At 35.0% G+C, this 21952-nt stretch overlaps 1 protein-coding gene across 1 annotated transcript; it reads left to right on the forward strand.

Annotated features, from left to right (window-relative positions):
* The first annotated feature begins 20696 nt into the window (after positions 1–20696).
* LOC141679644 (uncharacterized) lies at positions 20697–21473 on the forward strand. The gene has a single exon (XM_074486089.1). The coding sequence runs from the start codon at positions 20697–20699 to the stop codon at positions 21471–21473; it is 777 nt and encodes a 258-aa protein (XP_074342190.1).
* Positions 21474–21952: the final 479 nt, after the last annotated feature.

Consider the following 21952-nt stretch of genomic DNA (forward strand, 5'->3'; position numbering starts at 1 on the left):
ACATAACATTCAAAGGCATAGAAGGCATAACACTCATGTTGGGAAAAGAAGGTGGTACAGTCATGGAAGTAGGCATGGAAAGTTTGCAATTAACAGATAGATGATTAACACTACCACACTTAACACGGATTTTTCTAGGAGCATACTTATCAGGTGTGTAGTTGTTATGTTTGTTAATCCCTATTTTCCCATTTTTATTATTTTTCTTTTTAGCCTCTGTTTTAACGTCAATCTTTTCTAGTCTATCATTCAATTGCTTGATCGACAGATGACCAACTTTCACTTTCTTCTTCTTCTTCACTTAACTAGATTCTCCTGAAATAAAGTTTTTAGAAACCGATCCATATTTTTCATTTAACTTGGCAAGTTTGGCTTTACTCACAGGTTTGCTCACAGCTGACGGATGAGGATTTATGTCACTCGATGGATAACCTTTTTAATTATCCGAAGGATGACTCTCATCATCTGTCGAGTCCACATCTGTTAGCAATCCTTCAACCAAATTAGATTCTAGCTTCTCTTTACTCTTTTTCCAGGCTGCATCACAGAAAGACTCAATACCTTGAACTTTGGTGATTTGAGCATGAACATCTCTAGATGATTTCTATGCCTTAATCACCTCATGTTCACGATCAAGTTGCTTCTTCAAAATTTCTTCTTTCTTCAAGGACTCAATTAATTCCTCCTTAGCAATCTTACATTTTATTCTCAATTTTTTAAATTCAATAAACTGAGACTCTAGCACATTATTCCTCTCACTTAAAAACAAATTATTTTCTTTAATTTTAGCATTTTCCTTAGTGAGGGACTTAAGTGTAACACACAAATGATATAATTATGTAGACATGTCATTTATTGCATCATTACACTCAGCTTTAGATAAATGTGCAAGGTTAGTGTTGATTACCTGATTACTTGAAGAACTTGTCTCTGTTTCATCAGACTTGGCCATTAGGGCTAGATTGACATAGCTGACATCTTCATCCTCATCCAGACCATCTGTTGCCTAGTCACTTTCTTGTGTAATAAAAGCCATTTCTTTTTGTTATAGCAACTCAAAATACTTCTGTTTATAATCCACAGGCTCAAACTTTTTCTTGTTGGAATCTGACTTTCCATACTCACTGGAAAAGTGCCCTGCCAAGCCACATTTGAAACATTTGAATTTTGATTTATCCGCCATGTTTCTATTTGGCTTAGTTGCTCCAAAGTTCTTCTTGAACTTGAGCTTGGAAAATCTTCTGGAAAGAAATGCAAGATGTTCATCAATATCATCAATATCATCTTGGCTCAAAGAATCTTCATTTTCTGCTACCAGCCCCTTTCCCTTGTTTTCACAGACCTTTGAAGTAGACTCAACAACTTTTATCTTCATCTCCTTCTCTTTCTCTAACTCAGCAACCAGTGTAATGGATCCTCCTTTCTTTCTCCCTTTCTCCATTCTTTCATCTTGCTCTATTTCAATCTCATAAGTCTTTAGAATGCCATACAGTCTCTCTAGTGTAAACTCCTTGTATTATTGTGAATTTCTCAAGGAGACTGTCATTGGTTTCCATTCTTTTGGAAGGGATCTCAGGAATTTGAGGTTGAAGTCTTTGATTTGGTAGACTCTTCCAACTTCAGAGCATTTAGTAGCTTTTGAAATCTACTAAAGATATCAGTGAGAGTTTCAGCTTCTTCATAGTGAAAATGCTCATATTGTTGAATCAGTAACTACATCTTATTTTCTCTAACTTGTTCAGTGCCATCACAGATTATTTGAATGGTGTCCCAAACCTCCTTGGCTGTCTTACAATTAATGATGTTGTCAAACATGTCACCATCAACTCCTTTGAAAAAAATATTCATGGCCTTCTTGTCTTTCCTAACTTGTTCAATATCAGGATCTGACCATTCATGCCTTGGCTTGGGAACTGATGGCTCATTTCCAGTTGCAGCTCTCATTGTTACATGAGGACCTCTCTCTATGCAATCCACATAGGCCTCATCTTGAGAAAGTAAATGAAGATGCATCTTTACCTTCCAATGATGGTAATTATCTTTGTCCATAAAAGGAATCTTGACTCCAATATCCTTCTTGTTCATCTTGCTGTTTGTTGTGATCTTTAAACTCTTTGTACTTCAAGAGCTTACTCTGATACCAATTGTTAGTCCCTAACAATATAACAAGAATTACAGTAGGGGGGGTTGAATGTAATTCTGGATACTTTTTAAGATTAAAATAAAATGGTTCTAAATTAATAATATATAAGTATTTGATTTACAAAATGCGGAATGAAGAGTTAGATAAATCAAAACACAAGTAATTAAAAACACAAGTCTTTAAAAACTTTCTGGTGGATTTGAATGTATCCACCAGATATATATATATATATATATATATATCAAGAGAACCATGTGAAGCTTGAATAGCTCACAGCTGCTTACAAATATGAACAACTAAACTTACAGAGAAATGCTACATGATACAGCTTAGAATTGTTTCTCTGAGAATGTATTTGCTTAGTCTTCTTGTTGTTTTATTTACTACTCTTGGTTTATATATCACCAAGATTACATAGTAATAAGATAAGATAATAAAACAAAACCTATCAAGTCTAATATTATGCTGCTTCACTACTCTATTCCAACATCTTTGAATATCTTCATAATAGCATGGAAATGGTAATGCTTCTTTGTTCTCAAGAAACCCAGTTGAATAGGCTGCCACGTTCCTTTTACAAACACTCGATGCATGTGACTGTGTTGTCACTGTCAATAGATGTTTGAATTGATCATCCGTCGGGTACATGATTATCCGTCGGGTTGCCTTGTTGATCATCCGTCGGGAGCTTTGTTGATCATCCGTCGGTAGCTTTGTTGGTCATCCGTCGGGTAGCTATTTGACACTTGACTTCATTTCACTTATGCAGAATTACAAGACATCTTATATTTACAATTAATCAACCTATTCTGCATATCTAATTAAAGTCAACATGACTTATCTGCTACTACAGAATCTATTCAAAGGTGTTTGCAGAAATGTGCTACATGACTTATTGTTATATAAGCTACTCACTCGATGGATGTCAAATCATCATCCGTCGGGACTATATTGAGTCATCTATCGGGGCTATATTTGATTATCTGTCGAGTACTACATTTTTCACTAAGTTGAATCTACTAAGGTGTTTTGTTAATAAAATCATCAAGTTCACAACATATTCCCAACATGTAATGAAATGCAGTATACCATCTACCCCTTTTATGATATTCATATTACAGTAGAACTCTCCCATGAGGTATGTGCAGTAGTGCTTACCTAAGTTATACATGAGACCATCCCACCTAGCCCTTCTAATTATGAACTCTACTTCACCCTTCACATCAAAACAAGTGCCAGGTTGAACATTTTTGACAAGTTCAAGAAACTTTTTGGAGTTTGAAGGGTTTGACAGTTTTGGTGGAGGGGGTTTTGTTGTGTTCATAGAGGTGTTTGGATTTTGTCTTAGGTTGGCCTTTTTGGTGTAAACTTTGGCTTGCAAAGGTTTAGGAGGTCTAGGATTAGGGGATTTAGGGTTTTGATATTTCCTGCTTTGATAGAAAGGGATGGTATGGTTCTTGTATCCCTTTCTGAATTATCTTGGAGGGAAGTGTCTGTTGTGATAGTGTTTAGGTTGTGAGGTTTGAACAGTTTTGAAGGCTGATGTTTTGTGATGGTGAAACTGATTTTTCTCCATATCTTCAAGAAGATATGGGTTCTCAATCAGTGGTCTGGGCTTGGGGTAATAAGGATTGACATTTGGGTTCATGTTGCAAGTGAAGTGAAGTTTATGAAAATATATAGTGTGTGTGAATACAGCATACAAGATATGCATATATATATAACCTTTTAACACAGATGCAAAGAGAAAAAATTTTAAAAATTAAGATTTTTCGAAATTGTTTATGGTTCATGAACAGTGAAAAACATTTAATGCATGCACGGTTGTGTTACACAAAAATCCAAGTCTTTTATGAATAGTTACTAGGATAATGCATATGAGGGAATGATGTAATGCAGCACATATACACAGATTCATAAACTATTACAGCTGAGAATAAAGAATGTATTAATTCTTTGTCTTTGTGTCTACTTTAGGAAACAACACAGTATACAAGTACAAATTTTGGAAACTGTGTGACATAAAGTTGATATCATAACTTACTCTATTACACAGGGATTGTACTTTCAGTGCAGGTGCATTTAAGGATGTGCTGTGTGTGAAGTGAGTTTGAAAGAAGAACTTATTTTTTATGCAAATTTTATAAAATCTGTTACATTTATTTTTTAAGAAACTATGTTATTAATGAGATGCAACCAAGAGAATGTCATGCACATTAAACACAGAACAGGGCATACACAATCAGTTTTTATTTAATTCAAATAGCATTCAAGGCAACACAACACTTAGATCATTTATATCAGATATAACACTTTAAATACAGTAAGTTAAAAAATAAAATGTCACCTAAATTTTCTAAGTGGCCATTAATCACAGCAGTGATCCAGATACAGTGATGCTCAAGGCTCCCCTGCCAGGTCTTACTGTGAGGGTTGGTGTGTGAGTGAATTATTGATCTTTGTTAATCTGAGATTACACAAACCAGTCTTGATTATACCTTACCTGATTTCTTATAACTGCTAAAAAACAAACACAGAATAGTAAACAGTGTTGCACTACAAATTCACATATTATATATATTCAAGTAAGCATGATGCACAGACTCAGTACACCTTTCAAATAGACAAGCAGAGATTGGTGTCAACAAGACATTTCTTATCCAGATTCAATGTATTCAGCTTAAGACAGCAATCAGGACAGCTTACAAATACATTAGGACGCACACTTATACAGACTTATTACTTAATTAATGTCTCAGTAATCTTAGATCAATTAGGTAGATTTTGAACAGACAAATGCTAAACAGTATGATCAAAGATAATTATAATTAACATGTAAATAGTTCAGTTCAAACAAGTAAACAAGAGGATCAAGTGTTAGCATGTTCAGGGTCCAGTTCACACAGATTTTATCACTTAAAGAGATAACAGACCAGGTTCAAGTTTAAACTTGATTATACATATTGTACTTAACAGAGAATGAAAATAAAAATTTGTTTTCTTTTTAAAATAAAGTACTAGTAGTGAACTGTTAAGACAGAACTGTGATTAATCAACCAAGACAGATCACAGTTGAAGTACTATAGAAAAGTGATGTACATTAGCTGTGTCAATAAATCAAGTAATATACTTTTAATAACACAGAGATCACAAACACAAATAATTGTGTTAAAATCTCAATCCAACATCATTCTGTAACACACCTAGGTAACTTCATCATTAGATAAATAAGAATTCATGAAGTACACAGAATCATCAAGGGACTTAAAATCAAATCAACCAGGACACTGACTCTCTTAGACTTAGGTTAATTAGTATATCAACAATCAATCTGTTATTAGTGAAACTTATACCAAAATTCCATAATTGACCAAGCAAATTTTCAGAGACCTTATTTTAAACAGACAATTTCACAGAGATCTTAATAAAAAATAGTTTCACGGATTTTAAATTCAACCAAGCATGTTCTTTAACAGATTAACTTATCAAACTCATAACATACAATTAACACTCATATTTATAATCCAATTAAGCTTGAAATACTGAGAATAATTGTTCTTAAATTAACCAGGTGATTATTATACACGAATTTATCACTTTAAGCAACTATAGAGATACAATCCAGATTAATCAATAAAACTTCTTGACTGAACTTTATAACCAACAAATAATCACAAATCCAACACATAATCACAAATCCAACACATAATCACAAATCATAGTCACAAACTCTACATCAATAATCCGAACTTTATACTTTTAATTTGATCAAACACAAAGTAGAATCAAATCACAACTTCATCAAAAACATATCACATAACATTCATATCACAATTAAGATATGATTTAATCAAATAATATTTGATTCAACTTTAGTCAAGTTCCCTTAACTACAAATTCAATCAAATGAGACTGAAATAAACACAAAAATCTCACCTGAGCCTATAGTCTGTCCTGACTAATAGGTCTTACCTGGTTGACTCAATCGCGGACTGAGTCAACTTCCGATTCACCTATCTCTGTCGCATACAGCCGTCGTAGCTTCTTTTCCGAGAACATATTCCATTAATATAACGACTCGTGTATTTTTGAATTATTTAAATATGTAATTATGGAAATTATTAAATAAATAAAATATGTGTATTGGTTTTGATCACTATGTGTTGTTCGATTATTATCTATGTGTGATTTATGATGTACCGGGTTGTCCGCGTGATTAATTATGCAGTCGAATTGAATTATTTTCACTTTTAAAAGTGGATTTAGTGCAAATTTATTTGTATAAATATTTGGAATGTCTTTAAAATTGTTTTTATGGTTTTATAATTACAATAATTATTCTTGGGATTTTACAAAATTTAGAAATCAATATTTTATTAATTATTTAACCCTGTATGATTTTCTGATTACATTTATTTGTAAAACTTGTATTTAATTCCAGAATTCTTCAAAAATTATGAAACTCGTATTTATTTAAGATTGGAATATTTCGAGAATTTTAAAATTATTTTTGAAATTTTCGGGATTAATTTCACCCGCGCGTCGATTCCTTTAATTGATAAAAGCGGGTATAAATTGTGTTTCAAAAATTATTTTAAAATTATGAAATTTATGTTTTTATAAACTTCGGGATATTTGCAAAATTTTAAGACTATCTTCGTGATTTTCTGAATTTGTTTTAAGTGCAGCTCGGTTCGTTAATTGTGAAATACGGGTACGAGTTGCGTTTCAAAAATGCTTCAATATTTATAAAAATTTTATTTTATTAGTTTCAGGATTATTAGAAAACTTTAAAACTATTTTGATAATTTTATGAATATATTTTATGTGCAACTTGGCTCGATAAATTGCGGAAGGTGGAACAGAATTAGGCTGCCAGGAGTTAAACTTTATACGTGTCTTGTTTCTATTAATCCTCATATACGTGGCAGCATTTCAGAGGTTGAAAATAAAATCAAAACCATATCGGGTAAATACAATACCCACAAACACAGACATCCTAATTTCTTTGTTTCTCCATCACTCACTGGATCAATCTCCCTCCTCTCTTTCCCATATTCTTTTTTTTTCTTATCTGTTTCATTTCCTCGGCCTTTTCAGGTAAGCTGTCTGCCATTTGTTTCCAGTGACCCCATCTCCCTGTATCTTTCTTTTCGTCGCCTTGATCTGCTGTTTAATTCTTCCCTGTGTTGCGTGTATTGTGTGCGTTGGGGTTGTGTGTGTGAGTGATAGGTGTGGGTGTGTGAGTGATAGGTTTGTGTGTGTGTGTGTGCGTATGGTGTATATCTCTCTGTGTGTGCGTATGGTGTATATCTCTCTTCGATTTATTCCGGTTGCCGCCGAATTTTTCCGGTGAGGCGACCCCTGGTACCGCAGCGCGTAGGCGCGTAGTCGTTGTGTTGGTTGTTTAATTCGGGTTGTTTCACTCGAACTGAACTTTTGGTTTTTGAAAAATTTTAGCAACTTAAATTCTTTTATTTCTCTACAGGATTTATTGATTAATTTTTAGTGATATAAATAAATTCATTTTCTGCGGGAAATTTTAGTAATCGCTGAAATGTATTCAGAAACCCGAATAGTATCGGGTACCAATAAATTTTGCCGCCATAGACGATGAGCCTCGGCGAGTCGACGGTGGACCGTGATGATCATTATCTGAGTCCTAATATTGTAATATCAATAAATAATAAATGTACAAATTTTATTTATGAGTTCGAAGTGAAATGGTAGTTATATATTATTACTCGAGATTATAATTATAATTGTAATGGTTGAACTGGAGTTTGACATTCGTGGTTGGATTTTTGGATAATGGTTGTTGTGAATTTGATTGTTGTTGGTTTGACGTTGATTGTATTCGACGAGTAGTCCGATAAGCAAAGGAACCGCTGCCCGATATTCGGGAACGTACCCTGTAACATATCGAAACTACCAGTCGAATGTAAATAATTATATAGTTCTAAATAAATATTCTGTAAAATATAATGGACAGTTTATTTTATGAAACAATGAGTATATGTATTTTCCGAAAGTGAATATCAAGCTGCGTTTTGAATACGTGAACCCTAACTGATGCCTGTATTACAATAATATATGTGTTACAAGTCGGATTATGTTAACGCACGGGTAGATTGTTAGTGAAGATATGTCAAGCATAATCGGAAGTCTAAATTAGGGTATTTCGACTCTGTAGGTTCTAGTCGGAAGGCCCGAGAATTGGCATTGGACGAAAGATAGTTTGGTGGTCAACCGAAAAGCTCAGTAAGGTTCCAATCAAAAGACTTAAGTGTTGAGGTCGAATCCAGAGTGATCTAGTGGATAGACAATAAAGCCTGAGTGATAAAGTCGACTCAGAGTCGATCAGTAATAGTTATAAAGCCCTGCAAGGCAAGTACTTCTAAACCGTTTTCGAGATATAATACAAATGTTTCTAAATTCTCTCGTGAAATATTGTTAAGAATTCAAAATAGCTCTGTTTTATATTGTAAGTACTTTGAATCATTCAGCCTTGAACCTGAGCCACATCATTTGATCTTTGAGCCGTAAGCCTTACTCTTTGTAAACCATCCCTTGTTGATTTCCAGATACTAAACCACATAAATATGATACTACCCTCCAAATATATAACCACCAAACAACAAACACTGGAAAAGAATCGTTTGAACATCCAGAAACTTTTATATTCAAACATACCTTGTGAACATCAAAGAACTAAACCTTGTAAAATCATTGTTCATCTAATACCCGATTCTCATACATGCTGAAGGCCATTTCTTATACATACTTTGATACCCCTTGTGATACTCAAGAAATGCATCATGCCTTTATACAAATGTTTCATCACTGTTGATTATGATCTTGTTTTATTGAATTATATTGTTTATCATATTGAATTACTTTCGAATTGGATAATTTTCTTTATGTGGACCATATTCGTGGTCAGACCAGATTCGTGGTCGAATTAGGCCAATGTGTTCCTTGGATCAAGTTTATAGAGCAGAGATGTGTGCCTTGCGCGGGGTTAGTGCGTGACTGATTAGCAGCCTAACCTTGGTTTTAAAACTTAAAATGAATATCCAATTATAATAATTATTTAACAAGAAACTTGATTTCCTCTTAATCATCTCGATTGATCATTGTTTAACCTCAGTTATCGTCATTATGACTTGCTGAGCTAGTTAGCTCACTCTTGCGAATATTTTTATGTATTCTACAGTTAAAAAGGATATGGTTGATAGCGAGGTTCCTCAGTCCAGAGTACGAGCTAGAATTCCATATTGAGTTGGATCGAGCTAGCAGGAGCTTATATTGGTAGTGATATAGTAAGATTGTAAGAATAATTTCCTTATTAGTTGTAAATTGAATTAGTTGGGATTGGTACGTTGTAATAAAAGTTAAGGTTGTGGCTTGTTTTCATATTTTAACCTATTGAGTTCCGTGGTTATGTAAAGCAGGATCATTGCAAAGAATATTTCATACAGGGTTATATGTTGTGTATGTGTTGTGGACCCCAAACTTCTGACCCGGGTTTAGAGGGTGCCACAGGTTGGTATCAGAGCTACAGGTTATAAGTCACTGAAACAAGCCTACATTGCTGTGTAGAGGATTAGGATTACGAATAGGAAATAGAAAGTGTAATAACCCCAATTTTTGGAAATTTTTGAAACCCTTATGAATAGTGATTTTGCAGATTATGCTGAATGAGAAAACTTTTCATGCCACACTATGTAGGGGTTCTGTTATTGATCTTCTGGGATATTATTAGTACTCTATGTGGTATATAAGTGTATGTAAAGATCGTCAGAATCCAATTCCGAACACTTTGATTTTTCCCGGAAATCCACTAGATACGGAAAGAATTGAGTATAAGGTAACAGGATAAAAAGGATTTAAATTAAAGGATTATAAGAGAGGATCATAAAAGGAATATAATGTATTGAGAAAGGTTAAGGAAACCCAAGTAATAAGATCCCGGGTATGATCCCTCAAACGATAAACGAAAATGAAAGTTAAGCGAACCGTATAACAGATCAGCGGTCATTAGGCAAACAATTAGGAAGTTAATCAAGGAGGTTAGGGATGATGAGGTCATCCAACCAAGAAGGAGAGGACAAGTAAGGGATGATGACACAATAAGGTGATATAAGCATGACATAGGAGGGAAGGAGGTGTGGATGAATGATAACCACACAAAGTTCAAGGTTATTAAGGTAATTAACCAAAATCTAAACAAAAACAACCAACCAAAAAACAAATCAAAGCAAAAAAACAAAAAACTCTCTCTTTCTCCAAGCTTGCTCTCGGCTTTTCTTCTTTTTCAAAGAAGAAATTTTCAAAAATCAAGTTCCAAGCATTGTTAAATCACAAGGTAATTATCTAAGGTTCCTTGTACATAGATATGGATGTCCTATAAGTTTAAGCTTCTAATTCCTTCACAATCTCTTCCAATAAATCAATTAAGAAGATGGTGAATAGTAACCTTCAAGAAATAACTTTGGTTTTCTTGATTTTTTATGAAAGTTCAAGGTATCTTAAGCATAGATCAAGGCTTCCATGGGCATTCCAAGGATCTTTCATTGATTAAAAGCTCCAAGGAAGGTATAAACTCCAAACCCTAGCTTTAGTTTTGAGTAATTAGGAATGAATATGATTGATATAGTATATATGAAGCATGATGCTTGTTTGTTTAAAGTTTGGTTGAGTTTGTAGAGATTAGTTGGTTTTGTGGTGTTTTTGGAGTTGTAAATCTTGATAATTAGTTAAAGAACTTAAGTAAAGCTTTTAGTTCATGTGAGGAATAAGTATAAATTGTTAATGTTGAGTTGTTGGGGCTGTTATAATGTAGTATGGATGGAGTTTTGATTTGGTTGTGATTGTGGATTGATTGGTGGTTGAATTGGAATGGTATAAAATTGGGAAATCGCGTAAACATAGCCGTCATAATGTCCGATTTACTTTAGACTGCTTTTGTTCATAACATTAGGATCCGAGAACTCCCTACTAGGTTTTGACCATTACCATGTTTAAATAGTTCATATTACGAGCTTCGTTTTGATATGTGGTTCGTTTGATTCCGATGAACGGTTTAGGAGAACCGGCCGTTTTAAGTAACGACGTTTCGCGAACGAAACATTACCCCTCCCCTTACTTTGAAACATAGGTTAAAGACCTTAAAGGACTAATTGAAGTATGAAACATTTATGTAAGGTGTAATAGGCAGTTGGTAAGACACTTGCGAAAGAATCGCCTTAAAACTCGTAATGGTTAATTTATTAAAAATGGGGGAGCCGAGGGTACTCGAGCAACTTAAGTAAATCGTTAAGCGCGAAAGCGAACATTAGGACTCTAAATGGTTAAAGTCTAGTTTCTTAAGCGACCGGGGTTTAATTCCGACTTATGTTGTTGTTCATAGGTTATCGGACCCACTCTAAGCTTAAGTCTATCCGGGAGCACTCAGGCAAGTTTTCTATCCGTTATACTGTTGTTGTGATGTATACACTAGTATATGCATTATCTTGTGATAGATGCATGATGGTTAAATTAGCAAATTCTTGCGATATATTGTAGCATGTGATATGGTACATATGCATGCCTGTTTCGTATTCTTGCCATATATATCTGTTGGTTCAGTTGATAATACATATGTTAGAGAATAGCGGTAATTTGCATATACCCTTAGTATAGGGACCCAAAGGTGAAAACATTTTCTAAAACCGGGAGTCGAGGATCCCGAGTAGATTTTATATATATATATATTTATATATATATGGTTATAGTTTTCAAAACTATTAATTGAATAAGGTTTATTCGATAACTTTATATTATTTAATGAATATTATTTCGAATATTCATTCGAGGGCTTATGACTCAGCTTATTTTATTTATTGAATATTATTTGAATATTCATTTGAGGATCTATGACTTCGATTATTTGCTGAGATATATTCTTTATTTTATTAAAGAATAAGGTGTCGATAATCAAACTCACTTTTGATTATTCAAATAAAGATAGTACTTTCGTATAGGTATATCTTTGGTTATTTAATATTCATTTCAAGTATAAGTTTTAAAACTTCTACTTCAATTATTTTTATAAAGATTATTCTTTATGGGAATATTATTTAAATAATAATATTCAGATATTTTCTAATATATTGGGACTGATTTATTTTGCTAAATCAGCATTACTCCAAACATTCTTAAAAATGTTTTCGAGTCTTCAAAATGATTTTTAAAGGTTAGGGCGGATCCCAAAACTCATGTTTTTTTATATTTAAGATCCTCCTTTTGAAGTGAGTTTTAAATACTCGCTCAAAACCTGAGGGATCCGGCTCTGTGGTGTGTTTTATATTCGCAACAAGGTTGCTGTCTTGATAAAAGAATTTTGATTACTTACCCAACACTCGGGAAGTAAAATTCTTGGAACAAGTTAATCCATTAACAGGCATCGCCTGGGAAATATCGGTGAGTTTTCCTTTCCAACTAGATAAGACTTCTTGGTGGAGCCGTATCAACAAGTTTCTACTTGGGGAAAGGGGGGACGAGCTTTACGTTTCAGAGTCATGGATTTCATCTGAACTAGGAGTGGCGTAAGTGGTCGAGTGGCGCCGGCCCAGCCTTATTATATTGGCCCATAATGGCCTGGAAGTTCCGCTAAGACGGTCCATTCCTTAGGAGTCCAGTGTTCGGTTGACAAGTAAATCCGACAAGTTCTCCTCTACATGTAGAAAATGGTGGGGTTGTACTACTACGACTGATCATCATAAGTGGTCTTCCTGGCGCGGCAAACTCCCGTAATGAGTTCATCATCCAATTGGATATTTCTGCAACACTACCTAGAGCACTTCGATAGAAAGGCTACGGTTGGGCGATTGTTGAGTGTTGGAAGGGTCAAGTTTTCAAAATGACGTTTGCATCAAATGAAGTATCTCATAACTTCATTTTATTTTGATGATATTTTAAAGATTGAATCTATTCAAGTATTATCTTGTAGTCTCATCTATGTGATGAACTATTGAACTAATTATAACTTGAACGGTGGTAGTTCAAGTAGTATTTGGAAAAGATATAAGTATATTGGAGTATCTTGTAACTTCATCTTTTAAACTTATATCTAGTAAATGATTATCTTATGCATGTCAAAGATTTTCAGAAAAATGTTGAGACAAGGTTAGATATATGAGATCACCTTGCAACGATAGTTTTATACAGTTATAAACTGGAACTCTGTGTATATTATGCATGGAAGAGGACTTCCAAGATTTTGAAAAGAATATATGTATATATACTGAATATTTTGCGACTTCATCGCATTAAGATATCAAACTTGGTTCATTTCTTTTGACCAAGACTTTCATGAGTACTATGAGAAGGCTCATATACTGTAAATCATTATACATATTATTTGGTGGGCTTGCTGCTCACCCTTGCTTTCTTCTTTCATCACACAACAACAGATAGAAAAGATGAACAGGACCAAGCTCCCAATTCGCGAGCGGATAGGAAACGTTCCGCAGTTTCCTATAGGCGTTGATGTCGCTGTAGCTGAGGTAGGAACTACCAATAGGCTAGGCTTCAACTTTTGATGTACCAGATTTATGTATATTTATGAATTGTAATAATGGCAAAAAAATGTAAATTTATTCAGAAACCCTTTTAAGGTGTATTGGCATATATTGGTGGAATAAAACGACTTGTGATTATTTTTGGATATTCATCTCTGAGACTATAACTTGTGGTGTGTGTGTTTATTGTGGGGTCACAGTACAGAGTAGTTGATTATTTATTAAGATTGGGTGTTATTAAGGGAAATGGAACTCGTGACAACCCGGATCCCCGACCCCGGATTTGGGGGTGTTACAGAAATGGTATCAGAGCCAAGCGTTATAAACCTCAGAGATGATGTGACGTTAAGATAATAACTAAGATAATAAGAACTCTTGCCAAGTTCATAGTCGGGCTACCTAACGTAGTACTGACAGTTAAAACCCTTATGGGAACCCTTATAAATATCGTGATAGAAGTGTAGTTCGTTATCGTATATGGTAGTGGGACACTGAACCCTGAGGTTGAGGATTAACAGCGCGATGATGTTTTATTACTAAATGGAGATCGGATTTTGGATCCGATAGAGCGTCCTAACGCAGGACCGGATGATGTTGATATTGAGGATGTAACGGTTGAGGATGTTGTCCTAGAAGGGATTGTTGCTGAGGAGGATCCCGTGAAGGATCCTGACAAGAATGAATAAAGGACCACTGAAGAATTGATGACCATGGTTAGGGCAACTCCCAGAGGTAGGATTGGTTGGTCATTACCAGAGGTTCGTTCAAGTTTGTAAAGATAGTAGCCCCTTTAACGCGGCTTACTCGTAAGACTGAGAAGTTCGAATGGATAGAGAAATGCGAGAACAACTTTTAAGAACCGAAGCAAAGGTTGGTGACGTTCCCTATGTTGGCGTTGCCGGATGGAAAATGAGATTTTGTGAAGTGTAGTGACGCTTCGCATAAGGAATTAGGGTGCTTTCTTGATGTTTAGTTAACTAGTTTTAAGGTTGATGATTGTTGGCTCAATAACATGATGTTCTTGAGAGGATTAAGTGTTGAGATGATTATTTGATGATTGTTGATGGTGGTATAATGATTTAAGACGTAAACGAAACTCGAATCGTAATCGTAACCTCGTTAAAATGAACAAAACTCAACTTAAGTTTCTGCAGAAGTTCCCGAATGTATAAACTGTAATTTCCTGAAAAGTGAGACTTGATTATGATATATAACATTATGAGGATCGTTTAGGTGCTTGAATCGCTTGATTCTGAATTACGGATCAAAAGTTACGACCATTTTAGTAAAAGTGATTTACGTGAAAAAACTCCTACAAATTATGAATTTTGTAAATATAAATGATCAACTTAAAAATATTTAAAAATCATGAAATTTTTAAAAAGAGTAATAAATATAGTTTATTAGCTTCCATAAAAATTTCAAGTAAAAATGTTGATTTTTCAATTTTATAAAAATATCGGAGCCGAGGTCGCGCGGAGTACGAATATCAAAAACAACCCCCATGTTAGGAAACTGCCACTTCGGGATTTTCACCCCTGTTACTAGAAAACCATTTTCAAATTATGTGTTCTAAATTTTATTTAGATCGCGCACGCGAAAATGGTGCATTAATTGAGTTAACGGTTTGAGAGATATCAACGTTTTAGTGAAAGCGGTTTGAATAGTAAAACTCCGTAGTTGACCGAACTTTTGAAATGCTTTTCACCTAATTAAATTCATTTCATCAAAATGAAACTTTTAGGATAAATATTCCAAGCACTCAAGAAGCTCCTCGAGGTGGTTTCGTATTAAAATATTAATTTTACGATTTATTAAAAATGATAGAGTGCGAGTCGCGTAATAGTAATATTCGGTAAAGTCAAATCTAGAAGACCACTTTGACCGTCCATTTCGACCAAGGAGTGATACTTATGTCGATTCGGTCGAATGATGAAAGTTATGAAGTATTTAACTTATTAGAAATATAAGTTGGTGATGAGAGTAGGAATACTAATTAAGATTATGATGTTTATTGATTAGAAAATCCAGAACGAGAGGAAGTCGGAAACGTGTCTTGGACTCCAGACAAGTTTTCAAACCCTACCTTTCAAAACTGTTGTGTTGTGTTTGTTTTCAAATAATGTCGATATATACATGATGCTATATTTACGATATTTTACGAACTATGTTATATAATACCATATGATATGATAATGATTTTGGTATATGAATATTACCAAATTTCAATCGATAACGCTAGAGAGTAGCGTTGTATATATGAGGAGTATATTTTAGACCGAGGATCGGTCAGTATAATTTTATGAAAACCCGGAATTATTCCGGAGGTATTTTTATTTAAGAATATAAACGCTATAGTAGAGCATGATATATAAGTTATAAGACCGGGAGTCAGTCAGTTTTTATAAAGTATAAACTCGGGAATCATCCCGGAGATGTTTTGGACCATTAAACGTCTGTCCTTATTTTATTCCAAGGGACTCGATGTCTGCGAAACATTAAATACCTCGAACTTTTATTAAAACGATTTCCAAAGATCATATTCCCTCAACTATATTTTATTGTTCGGATAATAAATATTATATACCTATTCATTTATTATGGGAGAAGTATACTCCAACGATTATTTATTTCAAAACCGATTAAACATTAAAAATTATTAAATTACGTAGACATAAATTAGTTCAAGAATATTATTTTAAATATTCTTTTAAAGTAAACTCATTCCAGGTTTAATTATTTATCAATTAATATTTAATTATTTATTATTTATTAAAGGATTTATTTATGATTTAAAAATCATAAAACCTGATGTAAAATACTTTTTGATTTTCGGAAAATCATTCGAATAATTTCAGATCATCGGAGAATATTATCTCGACTTAATTTAAATATTTTGAATATAGTTTCAAAAGGAACTCCTCCTTATTTACTTATCTGTTGACAACGGTCAACTCACATCCTTAGTACTTCCTCCGAAAACTTTCGGAAGTACATATAAATATATAAATAAGGTAAAGTTGTGCCTATCAACAAGCAAAACGCTTGGGGAACTTCGATATAATTTGATGATTCCAAGTATATGATAGGATTTCCTAAAGGACAGAGGAGGGGTAGGATCCAAGTACTTCGTGTATTGGATAGACTGTTGGTAGCGTAGGAGACGGTACTATATGTACCTAAGGACCTGTGAAGTGTGTGTATACCTGTAATGAGGACACATAACCTGTATGCGGAAATGGTGATAACCGGGATACAAAGGTGTCGTCCTTCTACTAGTAGAAAAGGTTACTATTATCGTAGTACGACTGATCATCCTATGCGGTGGCTCCAACGAATGTCCTATTCTTCCAATTGGAATTGTGATGCAATACCGTAACCCAAGCCTAGGTGCTGGGTTTACCATTAAGGTATTTGCAGGATAATAAATCCACCAATTTTTTTTTTCAAAAGAAGGTGTGTATCACCAAGGAAAACTATTTTTTTGAATAAAACATATTTATCATATATGATTTTTACTTAAGTTTATCATACGGTCATTTCATACTGTACATTATTATGCTGGGCATTATAGCTCACTCTTGCTTTCTTTTAAATGGCACAACACAACAGATAACCAGTATGCCGGTGTAGGACTTAGTCGCTTGCAGTCATGGGGAGAATCCCTGGCAGCTTTGTCTTAGGTGGGCAAGAGTATCAGATAGGTACAAGATATCAGTCGTAATTATTTTAACTTCATGTAGAGGTTATGAATAATTGTTTGAAATCCTGTAAAGTACATTTGAGTGTAATAAAAGAAGATTACATTTTGTACATTGTTTCTAAGGCTATAACGTGTGTGTGTGCATGAGATTGGGGTCTGTTGGATTATTGAATCAATATAGGTTACACATGATTGAAGAATGGCGTGACGACCCAGATTCCTGACCCCGGATTTGTGGGCGTTACATTTTCGTTGGAATCTAACTATTAAAACTTGATAGAATTTTTATTGCTTCCACATGACACATGGGGGGAAATAGGAACAAGCTTGATCTCTCGCTAATTGCCAAGGGCCTGAGGTTCAACTGCAATTTAATTCTGGTTCTCGTGATACGGTAAGTACGCGATTCCACCAAAGGCTGCGTGTTTGTCCAAATTTACGTCTATCATTTAGTTTTGTTGGTACTTGCAGGCCATTTCATGAATATTAAGAATATTAAGTGCAGAGCTGGTGAGTTAGGTGTAGGATCTTATATATTCTTAGTCCCTGTTCTGTTATGGCAGCTACTTGGGCAACAATTTTGGATTTTAGCGTATAAGTGATATACACGGTCCAGTGCCCAGAGAACTTGTCCGTTTGTGTTTCAGTGTTGGCGAATTATAGATTATAGATTTTCTTTCACTAAGACATTTGATTTTATGGGGTGGATAAAGAGTATCTTGTGTGGTGATAATAAGAAGAAGGAGTCCATAGTGATTACTTTAGGTTGGGCTTTGTGGAGGGCGCGTAATGATCTAGTTTGGAACCGGAAGTACCCGAAAGTTTATAAAGTAAACAGTACCTTGCACAGTGGAATGCAGCCCAGGAAGATTAACAAGTGCTTCTTTCACTCCTGTGTTTGCAGGTGATGGAGCTCAGTTCTGGGTCAAGCCTAATCCGAATATAGTCAAGGTGACAGTAGATGTTGCTATTTTTGCTTACAGTAGATGCCGCTATTTTTGCTGACAGAGGGACATATGGTTTTGGTCTGGAAGCTCGCGATCATGAAGGAGCTTTGGTTCAGGCTAAGTCAAAGCTTTGTCAGGGCATGGTTTCTCCAGAGGTAGCAGAAGCTCTAGCAATTAAAGAAGCTTTGAGCTGGATTGATAACATAAACTAGTCACAAGTAGTTGTGGAGGCAGATTGTTTGGTTATCATTCAAGCTATTCGTAGCAATGCTGTCATGAGGTCCTCGTTGGGTACAATTATTTTGGATTGTAGGTTGTACCTCAAGAATTCAAACAAAGTTTCTTTGTATTTTATTAAACGATCTGTAAATATGGTCGCTCATACTCTTGCTAGAGCGTCTTATATCTACCCAGATCGTAGTTTCGATAGGTGGTCTGTGCCTATTGAGGTTATGAATTGTATCGTGGCTGATTTAGAAAGTTAATAAAACTTCTTGCATTTCGTCAAAAAAAAGTAAGAATAGTTGGTAAAGTGGTGGGTCCAATCAATATTTAATGTATATAGTGGATGTAGCGGAATAAATGAGTAGATATAAGTGGATGAGGTTAATTTTTATATTTTAAAACTTCACTATTTTGGGTAAGATTTGGAATGTATAGAATTGAGTGTGATATCCAAAAAAGGGAAGTGTATAGAATTGAATTGGACGAGTAAATGTTATTTTCAGATTTTTTTAAAAAAAATATTGAGCAATATGTGTTGAATTAGCCAACTGCATGTACAATTTGTAACATATTCTTGTATCTAATACTACAAATAGCCCTCGATGTAAATAAAAAACTATTTTCATAATATTTTTCTAAAAAATTAATATATTTAGCTGTGTTTTCTGTATCCTTGATTGAAAATTTGGAGATATAAAAAATCATCTTTATTTTTTCCAGATAAAAATTAACATGACTGTTAAATGCAGTAAAATTTTGCTCCGTGCAATAATGAGAGATTACAAATTTAACCTCATCTAGTTTTCTGTGAAACCACCAACGTTGCTTTGTTTTCTGTGCAATTAAGAATATTTAATATAGAGGTTATTATTATTCTCTCCATGTTTTTGTGAGAGGGCTGTGATTTTCTCTTCACTCCTTGTAAAAGTAGTGTGAGAGGTGAGTTTCGCAATGGCAAACAACGTAGATTTGAATCAGTTAATGGAGAATCTGGATATCACAAATGCGGAAGAGGAAGAACTGGTGTTCGATGAGGATGTTGAGGAGTCTGGGAATAGATTTGAGTTGTGTTTGGTGGGTAAATTCTTAACGGAGAAGAATCTAAATGTACGAGTAATGAAGTCTAAATTAGCGGACATCTGGAGGCCAGCTATGGGTATCAGTATTAAGACTTTAACGGAGGGGTTGTACTTGTTTCAATTTTTTCATAAGGATGATATGCAGTGGATGATGAATAACGGCCCATGGTCATTTGACAATGCTATTCTAGTCACAAACACGATCCTAACAGGGGAGGATCCAACGAAGGTACCACTGAATGAAGCCGAGTTTTGGGTGCAGATATACGACCTTCCAACCAGTTTCATGACGGAAGCAGTAGGACGGCTGCTGGGGAATTTTTTCGGAAAGTTTGTGTCGTATGATAGTACTAATAATACGAGCATATGGAGAGAGTATATGAGACTGAGAATTAGGTTGGATATTAGGTTGCCATTGAAGAGGAGGAAGAAAATCTGTAGGAGAAATAGAACGGAGTTTATAGTCACATGCAAGTATGAAAAGCTGGGTGATTTTTGTTTTAGATGTGGTGTTCTTTCTCATACAGAACGATCATGTAAGAAAAGGCTGAATGCTAATTTGGAGGAGGAGGTGAAAGGATGGGGTGGTTGGCTCCGAGCACCACCACGTAGGGGAGCGGTACAAGGGCGGAGCAAGTGGCTGCGAGAGGAAAACTCAGATGATTGGGGCGGGATTTCAGGAAAGGATAAGCATCAAAATATTCAAAATTATGATGTAACGAAATCAGGGGGATCTCAGCGAGGGGGAAGGAACAGATTAGCAGATAATATGGGTTTAGATAATTCTGGCATTATTATAGGAGGGCAAAAGGAGGGAAATCAGGTTTTAACTCAACCTAATGGGCCTAGGTCTGAAGAGCTAGATGGGCTGATTGTTGAGGATAGAAAAAGACAAAGGACTGGTCCAACAGTGACTATGGACCTGGATAAGGATTACAACATGAAATTAACAGATTATGGGCTTTCTAATATGGATTGCACTGAATCTTCTTCTTCTGTATTGGCTAAGCTTGCAATGCAAGCTAGCCAGGAACAATGAATTGCTTAAGTTGGAACTGTAGGGGACTAGAGAAAGCCCGTACAGTTCGAGTTCTATGTAATCTTGTAAAAGATTGCAATCCCGATGTGTTATTTTTAATGGAAACGATTTCGGTAGCTAGTAAATTAGAAGAGTTACGGATAAAGATGGGTTTTGCTAATTGTTTTTCAGTAGATCGTATTGGTCGGAGTGGAGGATTGGCAGTTTTATGGCATAATAGAGCAGAGTGTAATATCTCTGGGTATTCCCAGAATCATGTGGATGTTATCTTTAATGAGAATAATGTGCCAAAATGGAGGATGTCTTGTTTCTATGGTATGCCAGAGAGAACCAGAAGAAAGCAATCCTGGGAGTTAATTTATAAGCTTTCTACGGTGTCGACTCTTCCCTGGTGTATAATGGAAGATTTTAACGATCTTCTATACCCAACGGATAAGGAAGGTACTCATCCGCACCCTAATTATCTTATGAATGGTTTTCGCAATGCTCTGGAGATGAGTTCACTGTCAGAGATTGATCTGAGTGGGGGTCGTTTTACTTGGGAGAAAGGTCGAGGAACGAATGCATGGGTTAAGGAGCGTCTAGATCGAGGGTTTGCAAATGCTAATTGGTGGAGTTTGTTTCCCCTGTGTAATTTAAAAGTTGTTGCAACAGCAGTTTCAGATTATGAAGCTATTTTCCTTCAACTGGTAGAAGCCATGGTGTCGAAGAAAACCTTTAGGTTTAAATTCGAAAATACTTGCTTAAGGAGCCTTCATTTATTTCAGATGTGAGAAATTGTTGGGAAAATCTGCCTATGTCTCATTTGATGATTAAGTTGATGTCAGTATCTCGCTTTATGGAGAAATGGGGGAGAGACTTTTTCAATAAATTTAAAGAGAAAGTAAGGAGGCAAAAGGCTATTATTGATTTGCTGAGGGAAAGAACTGATGACCATAGTGTTCGGGAGTATCTGAAGGCGAGAGACAAACTCAATGATACTCTGTTGCATGAAGAGTTGTACTGGAAACAGTGTGCTAAATTGTTTTGGCTCAGAGAAGGGGACGAAAACACTCGGTTTTTTCATACATCTGCTACGGCAAGAAAGAAGGCGAACATGATTAATTTTCTAGTTAATGAGGATGGAGTTCGAGTGGATAAGGTGGAAGATATGGGAGAGTTAATCAAAGGTTACTATCAGAGAATTTTTGCAGCACCAGAGGAGGCAACTTCGAACGATAGCACTGCTAGCCCAAGGATTGTAACTCAATCT

This window comes from Apium graveolens, chromosome 8 (assembly GCF_009905375.1).
Source record: "Apium graveolens cultivar Ventura chromosome 8, ASM990537v1, whole genome shotgun sequence".
NCBI lineage: Eukaryota > Viridiplantae > Streptophyta > Magnoliopsida > Apiales > Apiaceae > Apium > Apium graveolens.

Coding starts and splice junctions, on each gene's coding strand:
- LOC141679644 (XM_074486089.1), top strand. CDS start 20,697: ATGAATTGCTTAAGTTGGAACTGTAGGGGACTAGAGAAAGCCCGTACA.